Genomic DNA, 18,522 nt, shown 5'->3' on the forward strand with positions numbered 1-18,522 from the left:
ATTTACTCTCACAAGATAATACCTAACAGCATATAAAGGTGAGGGCATTCCCAATCTATCCTATACAGTACTGTAACACATCATTATCAATTGACATACTGCTGTCCCATGACTTGTAACATGTCAGTGTAAAAGCTCTTTAGTTTGAATGGTAAATAAATTCACTGTTAAAGGAGAACTTTGGTGTGAAATGCACTTGGCGTGTAATGAAATATGATAATGAGTACAAACTTTTGACGAATAGCCCACCTCCATTCACCCCCAGCACTCCGAAATACAGCCCTTTTAGCCCAATGCTCCCAACAGGCTTACTGTTAATGTTAGCAATGGGGACATAGTGTTGCCCATGCAAAGAAATGGCTATTTATACACCATTAACAACATAAAAATGGCTCCACACTTCATTGATCGAATTCTGAGAGCTCTGACATTTAAATAGAGGCACTGAGAACTTTGAAAGTGCACAAATAGTTTACTAAAAACACTGTTAATACATACAGTACCTTGAGTTCTGTGGTTCCTTTCACCTTTTTGGTGTTTTGATGTCTCTTATTATGAGGTACTATCACTCCATACAAGGCTACCATCTCTATGAGGATAAAAATGTTTTCAAAAATGGACGGGGCCAGAGTGTGTGTATCTGTGTGTGTGTGTGTGTGTTTATATAAACCTGTGTGAGTAATACAATGCTTGACATACCGTAATTAAAGCCGCACCCACTAATTTTAAACATTTCCACATATGCAGGCCACACCTGACTATAACCCACCACTGTCCACGTTATACAACATGATATATTTACACAGAAAGATACAGTCTACCAGGAAAAGTCGCGATAGTAAAGTTGCTACCAGTAGCCTAGCCTATACTGAGCTTTGGCTTTGGCTCCCCCGCCACGAGACGTCTCTGTGCTGGGAGCCGAGGTTGAGCCATTCTCTTTATCATTGCTGCTGATAGCAGATTTTGTGACACTGCTTCACACTTAAGCAAAAGTTGCTCTTCGAATGCGGCTGGTTTTGGTAAATTATTTCTCACCGCTTTTTATCCAAGCCTTCCACTTAGCTAGGAGCACCACTTTAAATGCACGATTCACGCTAATGTTGAGTGGCTGCAAATACTGATTAAAGCATGTTTGTTCATTTATAGTAAGCTTAGATTTTTAATGTTTCTCTGCTAACTGCTCGTTAGCCTGTAAACTAAAAAAAAAAATCATATTCAGCTCTGGAACAAAAACAAGAGACCACTTAAAAATGATGAGTTTCTTTGATTTTATCAAATTGAAAATGTAATCAAGAGGAAGATGGATGAACACAAGCCATCAAACCAAGCTGAACTGCTTGGTTTCTGCACCAGGAGTAAAGGCATAAAGTTATTCAAAAGCAGTGTGTAAGACTGGTGGAGGAGAACATGCCAAGATGCATGATCACTGTAATAAAAAAACAAGGTTATTCCACCACATATTGATTTCTGAACTCTTAAAACTCTATGAATATAAATTTGTTTTCTTTGCAATATTTGAGGTCTGAAAACTGCATCTTTTTTGTTATTTCAGCCATTTCTCATTTTCTGCAAATAAATGCTCTAAATGACAATATTTTTATTTGGAAATTTTGGAGAACCACCATGTTGTTTATAGTTTATAGAATAAAACAACAATGTTAATTTTGCGCAAATATATAACTAAAAATAGCAAAATCAGAGAAACTGACTCAGAAAGTGAAGTGGTCTCTTATATTTTTTTTCCATTATATAAGCAGCAGTGTTCAAAGCGGGTGGAAAAAAGTAGCGACTTATAGCCCAGAAGTTAAGGTCATTTCATTAAGTTGAAAGTAAACTACAATTAAGACTGGTTTAAATAACATTATTTACACATAAACTTTAACACCAACTGAACCTTGTTGAAAACACCATTTTCTGCAAAGGTGTAACAATTATTTGTCAGAGAACCTGTTGTAAAACTGTTGTATTGTGGGAAATGGAAGTTGAGCAGCATGGTGGACCACTGGTTAGCACTGGGGTCTTGAGTTCCCCCTGTGGACTATGATTTTGCCTCCCACAGTCCAAAAACATTGAGATCAGGGGAATTTGTAACTTTCAGATATGGAGTCGCTCTATTCAGTCCTCCAGGTGGGTGGTCTTTTCCGGCTGAGAGTATGCTTGTGTAATTGGCTGAATTGGTTGGTTGAGTGCTGAGTGTAAAGGATTATAATTAGACGGTTGATTGTAAAGTGTGGTTGAGTTCATTCAAAGCATGAACCCTGAACACTATAATATAGAAAAGCGAGAAACAGACCCCACATTGGGTCATTGTAAGAACTCAGCATCGTGCTTATAATACACTTCAAGGACGAAAGTACTCAGACACACCTCTCAATCACTGAATTCTGGTGCTTCATTCAGTCCCATTGTCACAGGTGAATAAAAGTAAATACCTAGCCACACAGTCTACCTGTAAAGACATTAGTGAAAGAATCAGTCATTCTAAAGAGCTCAGAGAATTCCAGCATGGTATTGTTAAAACAGGGAAGGGTCTCTGAGTGCCTAGACACATAGTGAATAAAAGTCACCAGCGTTCAGCAAACCTGCTGTTATAGAGCTCAAATAGGGGACCAACTCCAAACTGATGCCTATTGATTTAGAATGGCATGTCATAAAAAGTTTCTGTAGGTGTGAAGTAGGTGTTCCAACAGTTTTAAAATAGCTAAAAAAGCCAAACATATGCTTGTGTTCAGCATTTCTATGGTTGCAGAAAATATTGATGAACTTGAAACACTTTTCGGTCAGATCAGTCTCTGTCTTTACAAGCATCCAAATGCAACAAAATACACATTTACCTATTGATTGCACAAAAAGTTGGGCTATGCAATATATCGGTTGAGCATGGCCATTGCAATGAGCTTAAACATAATACTCAGATTGCAGGCCTTAAAAAGTATGGTCCTATGATTTTTGTAATGTGGAGAACATGGACAGAATGGACAGATTATCCAAATAGCGTATTTTTCGCACTATCAAGAGAGCACCTCAAATGCTTAAACTTTCCCAAAAAATTGACAGTGCATCTCATAATGCCTTATGTATGAATTCTACCAGTCAGGCATTAAGGAGCAGTAAAGTAAAGTACAGCATTATAAGGGTGGTGTTTCTCCAGCACTAAGGCTGGGCGCAGCAGCATTAGCATTAGCCACGAACCGCAACGCTAGCTCTTTTGACGTTTAGAGGGGAGTATATTGGACTGTAGTCTGCATATTTGCCACGTTAAAACAAGCTACATGCACTCTAAAAAACAGAGGTACGAAACGAGTACTTTTTTGTACTCAAAGGTACACTCTTCATAATTGTACCCTCAAAGGTACAATATTGGTCTTTACAGGGTCAGATTTGTTCCCTCTGAAGTACAAAGTCATTCCTAACAGAAATACGTACGAATTTGTACCATTTCACCAGCCAAAAGGTACATTCAGTATTCTGTACCACTGTACTAATAAACAATATATATTTTATTTGCACATTTTTTTATTTGAAAGCCAGACAATTTTGCATCATGAAATTCTTGACACATATTTAGTTGATGATAATGTTTATAATCTTTATAATCTATACTGGCATAAAAAACATGGGTACGAAAAAGGACTTTCACTGAAAGGTACTTTTTTGTACCTCAATATAAGGTACAGCCCCAGCAACAAGCTTTGTACTCTTTTAGGTACAAATCTGTACTTATTTTTCTTAGTGTGTGGTTACGAGCTACGAACCGCTAGCTGATAGCGTCCTGTGTTACCGGAACACTCAGGGTCCTCAGTCTAGTGCTATAGGGCAACATTTATGTTGTGCTAGCATCATTGTTAGCGACTAATGCTAATGCTGCTGCACCCAGCCTTAGTGCTGGAGAAACTTCACTGAAAACTTATCCTTGGACAAAATATTGGAAATCTAAGCTTACTGTAAATAAACGGAAGCACATTACTCACCCAAATAAACAGTTTTCAGGAGAGAAATCTGTGTAGATTAACATCCAGTGCTCTTTTGACTTTAAAAGAAAATGTTCCCTTTTTTACAGTTTTGTTTACTTAGTTGTTTCCCCATTAGAAGGGAGACATGGCGACAACCTTGCTCATTTCGAAGTAGGCATCCTTACTAGTGTTGCTTAATGCGCCTTATAATCTGGTTCGCCTTATAGTCCGAAGAATGTGGTAAATAAATAAATAAATAAATAAAAGATCTGTATTGGAATTTTAACCATACATATTATGCATCGACCTGCTTAATCCAAAAGGAAATTTAGCATGATTATATTTATTTACTCCAAACTGTTTTTAACCCAGTGCATTTTAGTGCATAGATTTTTGCAGTTTTGCAGACATTAATGTCTTGGACGTAACTAGAGTGCAATGATTAGGGGTGTAACAATGCACTTTTATGATTGGATTCACGATTCTTGATTTGCTCACGAAATTTGGAACAATTTTAAGGAACATTTCTTAAGTGTTACTATGCTTCTCAATTATTTATGATTTATCATCATTAAAGACATCTAGAGTGATCATATCATTGTCTTAAATGTCTAAGGTAAACAGTAGTAGACAGCAACAAAGAAAATATACAGTGTTAGTCTACACAGCCTGAAGGATCCAGGATTCATTACACCCCTAGCAATGATTAGATGTTAGCTTAATCTAGGTATGAAAACTGGTCCTTAGTGTCCAGTCACCATCATTGTAAACTCTTCTGACATGACATGAAGTTTTCCTTAAACAGAGAACTTGTCTATCAAATCCCTCTAAATGACTGTGCTTAAATCTAAATTTAATGTAACCATTTTATTAAACAGAATGAATTAAATGAATGAATTCCCCTTGTACGATTAATAACATTTGAGAAAGCTTTTCTCCAGGTTATAGATGTGTTCGAATAGAATCTACGCTCTTGATCTTACAGCTCCACAGATGCCTTAAATTTCCCCAATTTCCAGCTATTTCAGCCGAACATATGGACACTTAAACACAATCTCAAGTGATTCATTGCTCCAGCTCCCAAATGCGAATGTCATCGTACATGACATCGCAAAGCTCATAAAAGCTCAATCTGCGCAGATGTCTCTGAGCATTGTTATTCAGATTTACAGGCCGGGGAAATCTCCCGAGCAAACGCGCTCAGCCTGGCAATAATGGAGCTCGGGCGTTTACAGGACCCATTGTTACTGTAAGGAATATTCTTGTCCCCTGAAATGGCCCAATTCAGCTCGGGCTTCAGATAAGACCCACAGCTATACAGATTTCTGTCAGTATTTCCACTCGGTTTCCTCATTTCAAACGGTATTTGAGAGTCAAAGAGAGTGTAAGCAAACGTCTGCAGAGCAATTAAAAACAGCAGCCTTCCCAAGAAAGGAGAAACAAGTCTGATACTTAGTGTAACAAGATTGATATAATTCTTCTAGAGTCTGAGGAATAAAATCAATTCCAATTGAGGATCCAATCCCAGTAAAGTGGCTCAGGCTGGATCAGTTAACGTAAGTGGTCCAGGCTCCATTTGCTATTAGCCCTCTCAATTTAAGGTGTGAGGTTACAAGCGGCATTTCGGCTCCATAACAAATGAGGCCTGTGAAGAAAACAGTCTTAGTGCTTGGCAATGCATCACACAGACATCACCAGCACAACTTACCAGTCTTACTGAAGACCATGGGGAACGTTCTGAGAAATATAGATTATATATATGAGATTATACACAGCTCCGAAAAAAATGAAGAGACTACTTTAGCTTCTAAATCTGATGTTCTCTGATTTTGCTATTTATAGGTATATGTTTGAGTAAAATGAACACTGTTGTTTTATTCTATAAACTACAGACAACATTTATCCCAAAATCCAAATAAAAATATTGTCATTTAGAGCATTTATTTGCAGAAAATGAGAAATGGCTGAAATAACAAAAAAAAGATGCAGAGCTTTCAGACCTCAAATAATGCAAAGAAAACAAGTTCATATTAATAATATTTTTTTATAAAGTATAAAGAGTTCAAAAAACAATGTTTGGTGGAATAATCCTGTTTTTCAATCACAGTTTTTTTCAAGCATCTTGGCATGTTCTCCTCCACCAGTCTTACCAGCTTTTGGATAACTTTATGCCACTCCTGGTGCACAAATTCAAGCACTTCAGTTTGGTTTGATGGCTTGTGATCATCCATCTTCCTCTTGATTATATTCCAGAGGTTTTCAATTTGGTAAAATCAAAGAAACTAATCATTTTAAAGTGGTCTCTTATTTTTTTTCCAGAGCTGTATGTTGAAATCCTATATTCAGAAGTAAGGGGGTGATAAATGAGCTTAGCCCTGTTTTTCAGCTGTGATTGAAATATATTTCTATTGTTAATAAAACATCTAAGCCATAAACAGCAAAAATACACAGTGATGTAATACCATAAAACCATGTTTGTTTGGGATGTGCTACAGGCCAGAAATACACAACTTAATTGAAATATCTTGGGTTCATAGAAAGTGTTATAAAACACTTAATTCATATCTTCTAGGTGTGGGGGAAATTTTAGAGTTTTAGATGCATTTCGTTGCGAACGTTGACGATTCTGATTCGATTTACAAATGACAATAATCTGTTACAGGTGCACTTTTTATTTTTTTGGTTGTTGTTGTGTGATGCTGAGATGTGTCCTCTCATATGTTAGCCCTGTGCTTGCCATATATCTTCCATTTGATTTAATATATGTATAAAATACACTGGAAGTTCATATAGATCATTGTGGATCATTACAGATACTTTACTTTAAAGGTACCAAGCAGTTTTCCTGTATAAATCCTGTATAGAGGGGAAAAAGCTATCAAGATGAACCGATAATCATTTGATAATCATATTGTAGACCTGTGCATCGTAATGAAATCAAATTATAAGGCGCCTAGAGATTCCTACCCCTAATATCTTCAGTTCTTATCAGTAATCGCTTAATGATCTTCGCCTCGTTTGTTGTTTGATGAGAAACGTTACTATTGCTAAAAAGAAAAACATCCGAGGCCTTAACAGCGAAAATAATATTGGTCAGACTGAACTCACACACAGCAGGTATCAAGTATCCTGTTATAAATACAGTGATCATCATCGTCATCGATTTAGATATACTGGGACACATCATCTCCTCTGCTATTTCTGTGCCGTCTACAATTCCTATACTTACCACCTGCCAGTGGACAAGACAAATAACTGTGTTAGATGATGAGGACTCACAAGCTGGCTGGGCACTGGCTCAAATCCTCTGCTGCACGCTGCCAGACATACTACCCATTTTCCTCTATGCTTAGCATTTCATAAAAAAATAAATAAATGGAAATATATAAATATATAAAAAGACTTTTGCACGCTTGCCAGATACTTCATGATTGTTCAACCCGAAGGGAACGTTCTCCTGCATCTGCCGTGGCAGAAAGCAGCAGATATATCTAAATATCACTCTAATCATCACAGAAACGCACCTCGTTCTGCCCCCACACAATGTTTTCACATGGTTAGCCAACGCAAAGGCAGCAGTCGAGGGGGATGTACTGGCTCACAGAGGGGTCAGGCCACCCAGCCGAAGCCTAGAGCCATCCACGGCTCACAAATGTGTGTGTACAGAGTGCGCTCGCTGTAACGAGATGTTCATCACCTGCAGCATCTGTGGACATTTCTGTGTGCCAGTGTTTGTGCATGTGTGTGTGTGTGTGTGTATATATGTGTATGCTCACATGTGGGTGTGTATGTGCGTGTGGTAAAGAATATATGGAATTTAAAAGCGAAATTAATAAATAGTACACCTAAATAAAGACCAGCAGTACAAGAGGCCTTATTATACTCTATATTACAAATACTCTATATTGTCCTCATTAATTCTACTTCACATTTGCAGTAATATCAGAGCTATATAAACATAGCATATATAAACATATACTTCATACATCATGTCTAGTCATGCTAATCTGCTAACTATAACGGCGCAGTACCGGTAGATTGTTTCCAAAATCTAATTTCTGTGATAAAAACAGCAAAACCCATCTAAGGCTGTTTGACCATATTCCCCTCATTGAATAGATTGTATAATGCCTGATTAATTATTTCAACTGGATGGCATCATTGTAAGAAGATCATTGACTGATCACTGTCTGGAATCTGAGTCTAATAGGTAAATATATTGGCATGACACATCTCTTCACACAATTACTTTATAAGCTACATGAAAGATTATGTTCAGCACCCCTTAAAAATTACTATTTACAATAATTTATGTTATTTTGTGGAACTCCAGAAACCTTACCATAAACAAAACATGCAAGCACATTGTCTTCTCTGATTGGTCAGAGCTGTCTGGTACAGGAGCAAGAAAGTAAATAGAGCAAGAAGGTTCTGTGTCCCAGACCAGTGGGATGTCCATGCAGTGAACGCTGCACATACAGCATTTAGTGTGAAAACAGCTTAGCATGGAGCAGCAGCAGAGAAAGCATTTGTTCATAGCTGTTAATAATCTGGCTAATAATTAATTGTTAAAAACGCTAGACAACATATATGTAAATTGAGATGTATATGCTGATTTTTAAGCAAAACAATCTTATAAGATTTGTCTTTTAAGTAAGATTTTTTAAAGTAAAAAATGACTTTTTGTGTGCTTATTTTGATTTCAAATGACTTTCTAATGAAAATTCTAAGTAAGACTGATTAAGATCATTATTCCTAAATGAAGCAAAGTAATCTTAAACTTACAATGCTTAAGACAAACCATTTAGATTCATTGCCTCTGAAATTAGATAATTTCACTTGCTAAGATTTAGTTTTTCCAGTGGAGACTTATGTGTATGTGTTTTACCTGAACTTTTTTGTTGCTTTAAACCTATTTACTCTTTACATAGTAAGATATGATATACTAGGACCGAAGGTGACAGTACAGTAAACGTATGGTTACTGTATTAAAGTGACTGTTCATTAATACTTGTTGGTTCATGCTTAAAATGAACTTAATCCTGACTTGTATATCTGCTTCCTGTATGGGTAATCAAAAATCAGAGTTTAAAAAGATGCTAAATCTGGATCGGGATATGTAAAGTACCAGTCAAAAGTTTTAACACACACCTCTTCTTATTCAATTTCTTTCTTTTTATGATTTTTATATTTACATTATACATTTAATATTTAAGACAAAAAACTATACAGGAACACATGCAGAGTTATTTTGTAAACAGAAAGTGGTAAAGCAGCCACATTTAGCACATTTAGCTTTGATGACAGAGGTAGAATCACCTGGAATAGTTTTCTCAGCATCTTAAAGGAGTTCCTGGAGGTGCTGAACAATAGTTGAAGTTGACTGGTAATGCTTTAGTTAGTGTGACTGGATTCACTGTTAAAACCGTGTATAATCTCTAAAGAAAAGCAAATCCAATAGAAACGGATGCTCTTTAGCAGCTCCACGTGAGCCTACGATCACTGTGCCCAAATCCAAGTGTGAGCTAAAGGGTAATAAAGCCCCCTAGCACTGGGCTGTGGAACAGTGGAACTGTGGTCTCTGGAGTGATGGAGCTCCATCCAATACCTTTGGGGGTTGAGTTGGAGTGGCAGAACTCCTCAGCGTCCAACTTTCAACACTTCCTGAGCTCAATAATAGGAATGCATGCGTAAATGCAAACAAATCCCAACAGCACAGTTCGTTTCAACATCTAAAGTAAAGCTTCCTCAGAAGAGTAGAGGCTGTTGCTGCAGCAGAAGGAGAACAGACTCTATATAAATACCTTTAATTTCAAAAGAAACGTTGGATGAGCAGGTGTCTACAAACGTTTGGATATAGAGTGTGACTAAGAGGTTTTGAAACATTTCAAAAGTGTGTCCTTTTGATGTAAGTGTGTGTGTGCATATTTGTGTGTGTGTGTGAGAGAGAGAGAGAGAGAGAGAGAGAGAGAGAGGGAGAGACTGATAAAGAGAGAGAGAGAGGGAGAAGCTCAGAACTGCTGGAATGAAGTGCACACTTATCTAACTCTGTTTTACATGGCTCACAGCAGGTGAACATCAGCAAAGCAATTCACAGCACTGCTGAAGCTACAGGAAAATTCCAGAAACAGGCGCAATGGTGTTTACACTGGGGAGGCTGCATGATATTTACATGATTATGAAGTTTTAACTCAGGAGGCAGCATGGGAAAGCGCATATGTGTCAAAGTTTTGAGGTGTTATCTTGTAAGTAAGGCTGAACACGGGCCAGTGTTAACATACAGCTCTGGAAACAAAAATAAGAGACCACTTTAAAATTATGAGTTTCTTTGAATTTTACTAAATTGAAAACCTCTGGAATACAATCAAGAGGAAGATGGATGATCACGAGCCATCAAACCAAGCTGAACAGTGTGAAAGACTGGTGGAGGAGAACATGCGAAGATGCATGAAAAATGTGATTAAAACCAGGTTTATTCCACCAAATATTGATTTCTGAACTCTTAAAACTTTTTTTTTTTTTGCATTATTTGAGGTCTGAAAGCTCTGCGTCTTTTTTTTTTTATTTCAGCTATTTATCATTTTCTGCAAATAAAAGCTCTAAATGACAATATTTTTATTTGGTTTTTGCAAGAAATGCTGTCTGTTGTTTATAGAATAAAACAACAATGTTCATTTTACTCAAACATACCTATGAATAGCAAAATCAGAGAGACTGATTCAGAAACTGAAGTGGTCTCTTAAATAGTAGGTGAAGATGGATGGGGCATTTCATTTTCGAAGCTATGTTGTAATTTTTTAAAGAATTCCTTAAAGAGCCACTAAACCCTAAATAATATTTTTTTCATTAATAGCTGACACATGTTCATTTGAACTAATGAAACATACCAGTCCTGCTTCATTTTTTATTAGCTTTTCCTGACTATTAAAAAACACATTTATTGTGGTAATTTCCGCCTCTGCAGCGCCCTATCAGGTTCAGCTGTGCTATAGACGTGAATAGTGTCTCCGTGTACTTTGGTATGGCATCACAGGCATCACAATACGCAGATCAGTCTATCAATAATACCACCAACCCCCCCCCCCCCCCCCCCCGCTGACGTCCAACGATTATGCAAGGCACAATGCTGCTCAGCCAATCAGCTCTCTCTCCTGCCCTGCCTCTCTAAACCCATACATCACCCAGTGCCCCTCTCAAAACCCCTCCCATTTTTTTTGCCTTTTTCAAATTTGAGCTGAGGGTGGGGTTAGCAAAAATCAGAGGTTTTAGTGCCCCTTTAAGCCAAAGTCACAGAGTTATACATAATAGAAGGTATTACCACCCACAATGGACAGTGCATTAGGCGGTAGTGATCAAGACCAGCAGTGTACAGTGACTGTTCTGTAATATTTGTTTCTTAAGAATTAGAACAGAGCTTGTTTATCTTATATCAGTCTCTTGTGTCAGTCTTAAAGGTAAAGTCAAACAAATGGTCTGTTTAAGCTTTAAATAAAATATTTGAATATGGAAGGTTAAAAACAAATTCAGGCTGAGTTTTGCTGCAAATCATTGCATTTTCATTGAGTTTAGTGGGAATTGTTGTGGTTTAGGACTATGCGATTGTAACTGTAGTCTTGTTTGTCCCCCCTGCCCCTCATCTCTCTCTCCTTCTCGCTACTGCTGCTGTATGTAGAGACCATTTTTATCTCTTTAAATGCTTAAACTCTCACTGGTCTCAGCTTGGATTTGAGACAATTGATATTAAACAAGTGTTTGACCAATATTTTTGCTTTAACATCATTTTAACATTTCTACTAATGAAGGATGATGTGTCTGCATTTCCAGGTGTGTTTGAGTGAGTGAGTGAGTGAAAACACATTGAACATTCTAGCGTTTACAAACAGCTGCTTAGTTAATATGCTGCAGGTTGTTTTTATCTTCCTCAGGACAGTGAAACAATTTCTATAATATTTTCGCTTCTTCTATGCACCATCTCAGTGGATTTTAAATTGACAGCACACATGTTAAATTGCAACCACAATCCAAATTCAAAACACTGGAGAGATTTTTATGCCCAAACCCTCCTCCTCAGAAGCAAAGAACAAGTGGGTTGCCAGGTTGAGCACACTGAACCTACACAAATGGACATTATAAACCAGATCATAAGGATTTCACATAATTCTCTCGTAATTAGTAATTAGTAGCAAGCTTGATGCACTGCTAGATACACTAGCCAAATGTGAGCACTAATTTTATTAACAATGGTAAAAAAAGACAAAACCCATTTCTTTAAGCTAGTGGTTGTGATACACTGCACAGCCAAAGTTAGCTAACCTTAGCTGAAGCTCAGTGCTGACCTGTTCTGTTAGCTCCACATTTGTCTTGTAGCCCTTCTGGCCTCCAAGTACTCCTACTATTTTTTAAAAGCATTGCCAATATATATTGAATGCTTTTTTTTTCAGTGAAGTTCGTTACGAAAGAGGCTGTTTAGATTTCAGTTTTGGCTTTGAAACCACTGAAAATATGTAGCCAAATGTGAGCACTCTAATGTTAAAATGGTTTAAAAAAAGATAAAAACCCATCTCTACAAGCTAGAGGTTATGATAAACTGCCCAGCCAAGGTTAGCTAACCTTAGCTGAAGCTCAGTGCTGACCTGTTCTGTTAGCTCCACGTTTGTCTTGTAGCCCTTCTGGCCTCCAAGTTGCTTCTATTATTTAAATGCATTGCCAATATTTATTTATATATTGAATGCTTATTTTGTTTTCAGTGACGTTCAGTAAAAAAGAGGCTGTTTAGATCTTAGTTTTGCATTTGAAACCACTGAAAATATGTATCTTGTAACATGTATTTGACTAATATTTTTGCTTTAACATCTCATTTCAGCTCATGGAGGATGATGTGTTTCCAGGTGTGTGAGTGAGTGAAAACACATGGTACATTCTAGCGTTTAAAATTGGCTGCTTAGTTAATATGCTGCAGGCTGTGTTATCTACCTCATGTGGGGTGGTATACGGTGTTAGATCGAGCAAACTGAAACTTTCACTTGAACTGCATTTGAATAGTTTAATGGAAATTATAGGAAACCTGGGTTTAGTCTCATGATGTCTGAAGTGTGATAGCATGCAAACCAAGACTCTTTTGTGTTCCTTTCAATACAGTGTCATTATCTGCTGTAATTAATCACCAGTGATGTTGTGTGACAGTGATACCAGTACAAAGACATGGTGGACGTTCGTATCGGCCAGCACTACAGCAGTGCTCTGTGGGTTTAGACAGAGAACCACACTCACCGAGGATTTGGATGTTGGTGCCAGGCGGGGCCAGGTGCTGCTGGATGGTCTCGTAAAAGGTGGCATCGCACAGCAGCATGACTGTCACACTGCTCCACACCCACAGCAGCCACGACATCCCCACACTCATCTGCAGAGACACACACACAGACACAGACACATTCTCAGCTAGTTTCATCAGCTTCTCTTTGCTGCTTCTCCATAAACATTATGTTCTGAGTCTCTCGTTGTCTCTATTCCTCACTCTTCCTCTCTCTCTCTTTCTCTCTCTCTTTTTCTCTCTCTCTGCATCGCTCCCACGTCCCATACCAATACACTGCACTGTAGGTTGCGTCTCTCATCTTTCCTTCGACCACCTCCACACACACACCTACACGCACTGCTGTTAAAAGAGTAATAAAATGTGGTAAATTATAGAATTTCATGGTTTTATCTCTCAGCGTGATAAAAATGAAATCTCTGACTCTCGGTATTGATGTTGGTTTGTTCGAAAAGCTCCTGGGATCTTTGAGAAAATCTACTTATTTCTGCACTGTTTTTTTTTATTTTGGTGTCCTACTGGATTCAGAGATAAGCAAAAGGACAGCAGGTGGGTTTTAAAAAAAGAAAAGAGAGAGATTGAGATTAAAAGAGAGAAAGAGTGAGTGCTTCTATCCATCAACTTAAGGGACTTTAAAACAAAAAAAGTCAAAAAAAGATTTGAGGTTTAAAGTAACGATATGTACTCAATTACAGAAAACATGAAAAAAATGGCTACCACAATCCTTCCTAGAAACAAATCTCAAGCAGGGTTGCCAGGTTGAGGACACTGAATCTACAAAAACGAGTGCAGGACGAGTTCTAGAACTTTTTCTTTGACAAGCAACAAGTTATAGTCTGTAAATTAGTCAGCTAAAATATACAAATGCAATGTTTTTATTGTTTGGAAATAAAAAAAAAGCAGTTCATGCGGATTTCATAGAATTCTCTCTTTAGTAACTGTTAGTTAGCTTGATGCTTTCGAATCGTAAAATGCTGTAAAAAAAAGGCCAATCCCTACAAGCTATTGCTTGTGATGAAAATGTCCAGTCAAGGTTTGCTTAGGAAAGAATAATAGCTCCACATTGGTCTTGTAGTCCATCTGGGCTCCAAGCAGCCTCTATTTGTGAAATACATTGCTTTTTTTCAATGCCAGGCAGCATCTAATGTTGTTTCTGCTGTTGCCTGTTGCTGCTGTTGTCCATGCCTGGCAACCTGGATGTGGCAATAGGAATGGGGAATGGGTAGTGGGCGGCATCTGTGGCTAAAACATAGATTCCCTCTCTGTAATGGACGATTCAAAAAAGAAGATCATGTCTTAAACATTGCATGTTTGTTTACTTAATATCTGATGATATAAACATTATAATACAGATTGTTCCTTTAATTTTAAGGGTTAAACAAAAATATTAAATGCTTAGCAATTATTTCAAGTGCAGAATTCATACACAGTCAATTTGTATGAAATCAGCACTAAATGGCCCAAAGTGGTGCTGATACAAGTGAAGAAAGGTAAAAAAAAAAAAAAAGGCAAAACCTCAAGATAAAGAGCACAAACTCAGAAAAGGAACAGCCAAATCAATAATTTGGTGAATTCCTTAAAAGATGGGATGTACTGTTTATCTCAGTAACACCAACAGACCTGAAAGCCTGTGGAAGACACCAAAGACAGGAGGATGATTGCAGAATTCTTCCCTTGCTGAAGGATAGCTCTTCTTCATCTAGTCAAGTCAAGAACCCTCTTGACAAGGTGGGAGAATTATTGTCAAAAGTCTACAGTCAAGAGATGTCTTCATGAATATAAATACAAAGGGTTTACTTCAAGATTCACTGGTAACACTCAAGAAGAGGAAAGACATATTAGATTCCTAGAAACACCTTGAAGTTCAAGCCCATTTCAGGAACATGAAGATTTGTTGGGCAGAGGAACTCAAATTTCGAACTGAGAAGAAAAAGAAAGGTTTATGATCCAGGTAATCCAGTATCTTCTGTTAAACATGGTGGAGGCAGTGTTACAGTTTCTGCTCTGATTGGATGACATTTTACAGATGGATAATGACCACAACACACTAGGAAAGCAACCCATGAATGTTTAAAAACAGCCAATAAGAGACCTAACCTCAACTGAGCAGAGTTTTCACTTGCTGAAGACGAAGCAAAACAACAGACAAAGGATCTCAATCCAGTAAACTCTGATATTTTTTATTTGGGATTTGGATCCAGGTATAATGTGTGAAATGTTTGTCTAATGTACTTTTGAGCTTATGAGAATAGATCAATGTAAAAATACTGCTGTTTTAATAACTAACATTCTTGAAGGATGCTTAAAAGCTAGACTTCACATTTTCATTGCTTTATTTCAGCCAAAATAATACAAAACAGCAGAAAGATGCAGATAAAAAGAAACTGGGAAAAGAGAGGGGCAGCTAGACGGACAGAGAGAGAGCGAGAGAGAGAGACTTATTTCTCATGAGACTCATCCCTCCCAATCGACAGCTTCCAGCCTTCCTCACTCTCTCCCACTCTCCCCAAGCCCAATTTTTACAGATAAAAGTGACAGAAACTCCTGTTTTCTGCTGCCCAAATAACAGTGTCTAACTGACAGGGTTCCAGATTTTAGGTAACTATTCTTTGTTAAGCATTTGTATCCAAGTTTTATAAAGTAGTCTGTATAGTTAGTTATATATTACACAGTTATATATATATATATATATATATATATATATATATATATATATATATATATATATATATATATATAGTACAGTTGTTATATATATATATATATATATATATATATATATATAGTACAGTTGTTATATATATATATATATATATATATATATATATATATATATATATATATATATTATGTTTTATTATGAGCTTGTGAAAATAAAGGGGTGTGTTAAAAATTGGCTGTTTTTATAGCTGGACTCATTTCATTCGTTTTAAATCAACTGAAAGGGAGAAGGCTACATAAACGACAAAAAGAGAGATAGAGAAAGACAAGCTCTTTTCTAATGAGACTCATCCCACTCCAGACTTCTGTCATCTCTCACTCTCTCTCTTTAATTCTGAGCCCACATGTTAGAAATGAAAGTGACAGAAACTGGTGTTTTCTGCTGCCCAACTGAAATGGTTCCAGAATTAAGGCAACTATTATACAGTTATAATTATGTGTAATTATGTTTAATTGTTAGCTTTTAAAAATAACGAGGGTATGTTAAAAAATTGGGTGTTTTTATAGCTGGACTCTTCATTTTAAATCAACTGAGAGGAAGTAGGCTACAAAAATGACAAGAAGAGAGATGGAGAAAGACAAGCTTTTTAATAATAAGACTCATCCAATACTTTTTTCATCTCTCTCTCTCTCTCTCTCTCTCTCTCTCTCTCTCTCTATATTTAACTCTGAGCTCACATTTTAGAGATGAAAGTGACAGAAACTGGTGTTTTCCCCTTCCCAACTAACAGTGTGCCTAACTGACAGGGTTCCAGATAACCCCGGTAACCATCTGTTAGATATATAGTTATAATTATGAGTAATTATGTTTAGTTTTTAGCTTGAGAAAATAAAGGGGGGTGTGTTAAAAATGGCTGTTTTTATAGCCGGACTCTTCATTTAAAATCAACTGAAAGGGAGCAGGCTACATAAATTACAAAAAGAGAGATAGAGAAAGACAGGCTCTTTACTAATGAGACTCATCCCTCTCTCTCTCTCTCCCTCCATCTCTCTCTCTCTCTCTCTCTCTCTCTCTCTTTAACTCTGAGCTCATATTTTAGAGGTGAAAGTGACAGAAACTTGTGTTTTCTGCTGCGCAACTGAAAGGGTTCCAGAATTAAGGCAACCATTCGTTAGACATACAGTTATAATTATGAGTAATTACGTTTAAATCTTAGCTTGTGAAAATACAGTGGGTATGTTAAAAATGGCAGTTTTTAAAGCTGGACTCTTCATTTTAAATTAACTGAGAGGGAGTAGGCTACAAAAATGACAAAAAGAGAGATAGAGAAAGACCAGCTCTTTTGTAATGAGACTCATCCCTCTCCAGACTTCTTTCAGCTCTCTCTCTTCAACTCTGAGCACTCATTTTGTGACAGAAAGTGACAGAAACTGGTGTTTTCTGCTGCCCAACTGACAGGATTTCAGACTTCAGGCAACCTTTCTTTCTTTATGTATCTAGTTATAATTCTGGGTAATTATGTTTAATTTTGAGCTTGTGAAAATAAAGGGGTGTGTTACAAATGGGCTGGACTCTTCTTTTTAAATCAACTGAGAGGAAGTAGGCTACACAAATGACAAAAAGAGAAATGAGGAAGACAAGCTCTTTACGCATCTCTCTTTCTCTCTCTCTCTCTCTCTCTCTCTCTCTTTAACTCTGAGCTCACATTTAAGAGATGAAAGTGACAGAAACTTGTGTTTTCTGTTGCCCAACTAGCTAACAGTGTGACCATTTTTAGGAGGCTAACAGTGAAGCAGAAAAAAATGGCTAATGTCTCTCAGTTCTTTACTGAAACACTTTTTTATCGTGTTGGTTGTTTCAGTGTCTACACGACACGCTGTCCGTCTGTCCGTCTGTCTGAATCCTCTCACAGCCTGTCTGTCTCTCTGTCTGTCTGCTGAAGATGACAGTGAAGATAAACCCTTAGCGTGTAAACCGCGTTCTCTTACCTGGGTTAATAAAAACAGCCAAACGGAGACTCAGCACGCTGCCCTTAATCCATCCATGATGAAGTTATGAGAGCTCCGCTCGTCCTGCTGCTGCTGCCGCCGCTGTTTCCCGCCTCACTGCTGAACTCGCGCTCGCGCCTCCTTCTGCTCCACCACCACACGAGCGGAGCGCGCGCGTGCGTGCGAGAGAGAGAGAGAGAGAGAGAGAGGCAGAAAAGAGAGGGAGAGGGAAAGACACAGAAAGGGAGAGGCAGAAAAGAGAGTGAGAAAGACAGAAAAGAGAGTGAGAGGGAGACAGAATGAGAGAGGTAGAAAAGAAAGTGAGAGAGAGAGACACATAAAAAGAGAGGTAGAAAAGAGAGTGAGAGAGACAGAAAAGAGAATGAGGGAGAGACACAGAAAGGGAGAGGCAGAAAAGAGAGTGAGAGAGACAGAAAAGAGAATAGGAGGGAGAAACAGAAATAGAGAGGTAGAAAAAAGAGTGAGAGAGAGACAGAAAAAGAGAGGCAGAAAAAAGAGATAGAAAGAGACACAGAGAAAGGCAGAAAAGAGAGTAAGAGAGAGACACAGAAAGAGAGAGAAGCAGAAAAGAGAGTGAGAGAGAGGCAG

The 18,522-nt window shown here is 37.6% G+C and overlaps 1 protein-coding gene across 3 annotated transcripts in view; it reads right to left on the reverse strand.

The window, feature by feature from the left end:
* Positions 1 to 18,102, reverse strand: part of tafa1a (TAFA chemokine like family member 1a) — a 138,033-nt gene extending 119,931 nt beyond the window's left edge. For 2 of the 3 annotated variants that reach the window (XM_015605948.3, XM_007249953.3), the window contains exons 1-2: positions 17,914 to 18,102; positions 13,224 to 13,353 (exon numbers count right to left, since the gene is read on the reverse strand). In XM_015605948.3, the coding sequence (XP_015461434.2) occupies positions 13,224 to 13,353 (130 nt within the window). In that variant the 5' untranslated portion in view covers positions 17,914 to 18,102. The remainder of the gene's footprint in view (positions 1 to 13,223; positions 13,354 to 17,913) is intronic. The other variant, XM_007249954.3, reaches the window with a different exon arrangement.
* Positions 18,103 to 18,522: the final 420 nt, after the last annotated feature.

The sequence above is a fragment of the Astyanax mexicanus genome, chromosome 13 (assembly GCF_023375975.1).
Source record: "Astyanax mexicanus isolate ESR-SI-001 chromosome 13, AstMex3_surface, whole genome shotgun sequence".
NCBI classification, from domain to species: domain Eukaryota; kingdom Metazoa; phylum Chordata; class Actinopteri; order Characiformes; family Acestrorhamphidae; genus Astyanax; species Astyanax mexicanus.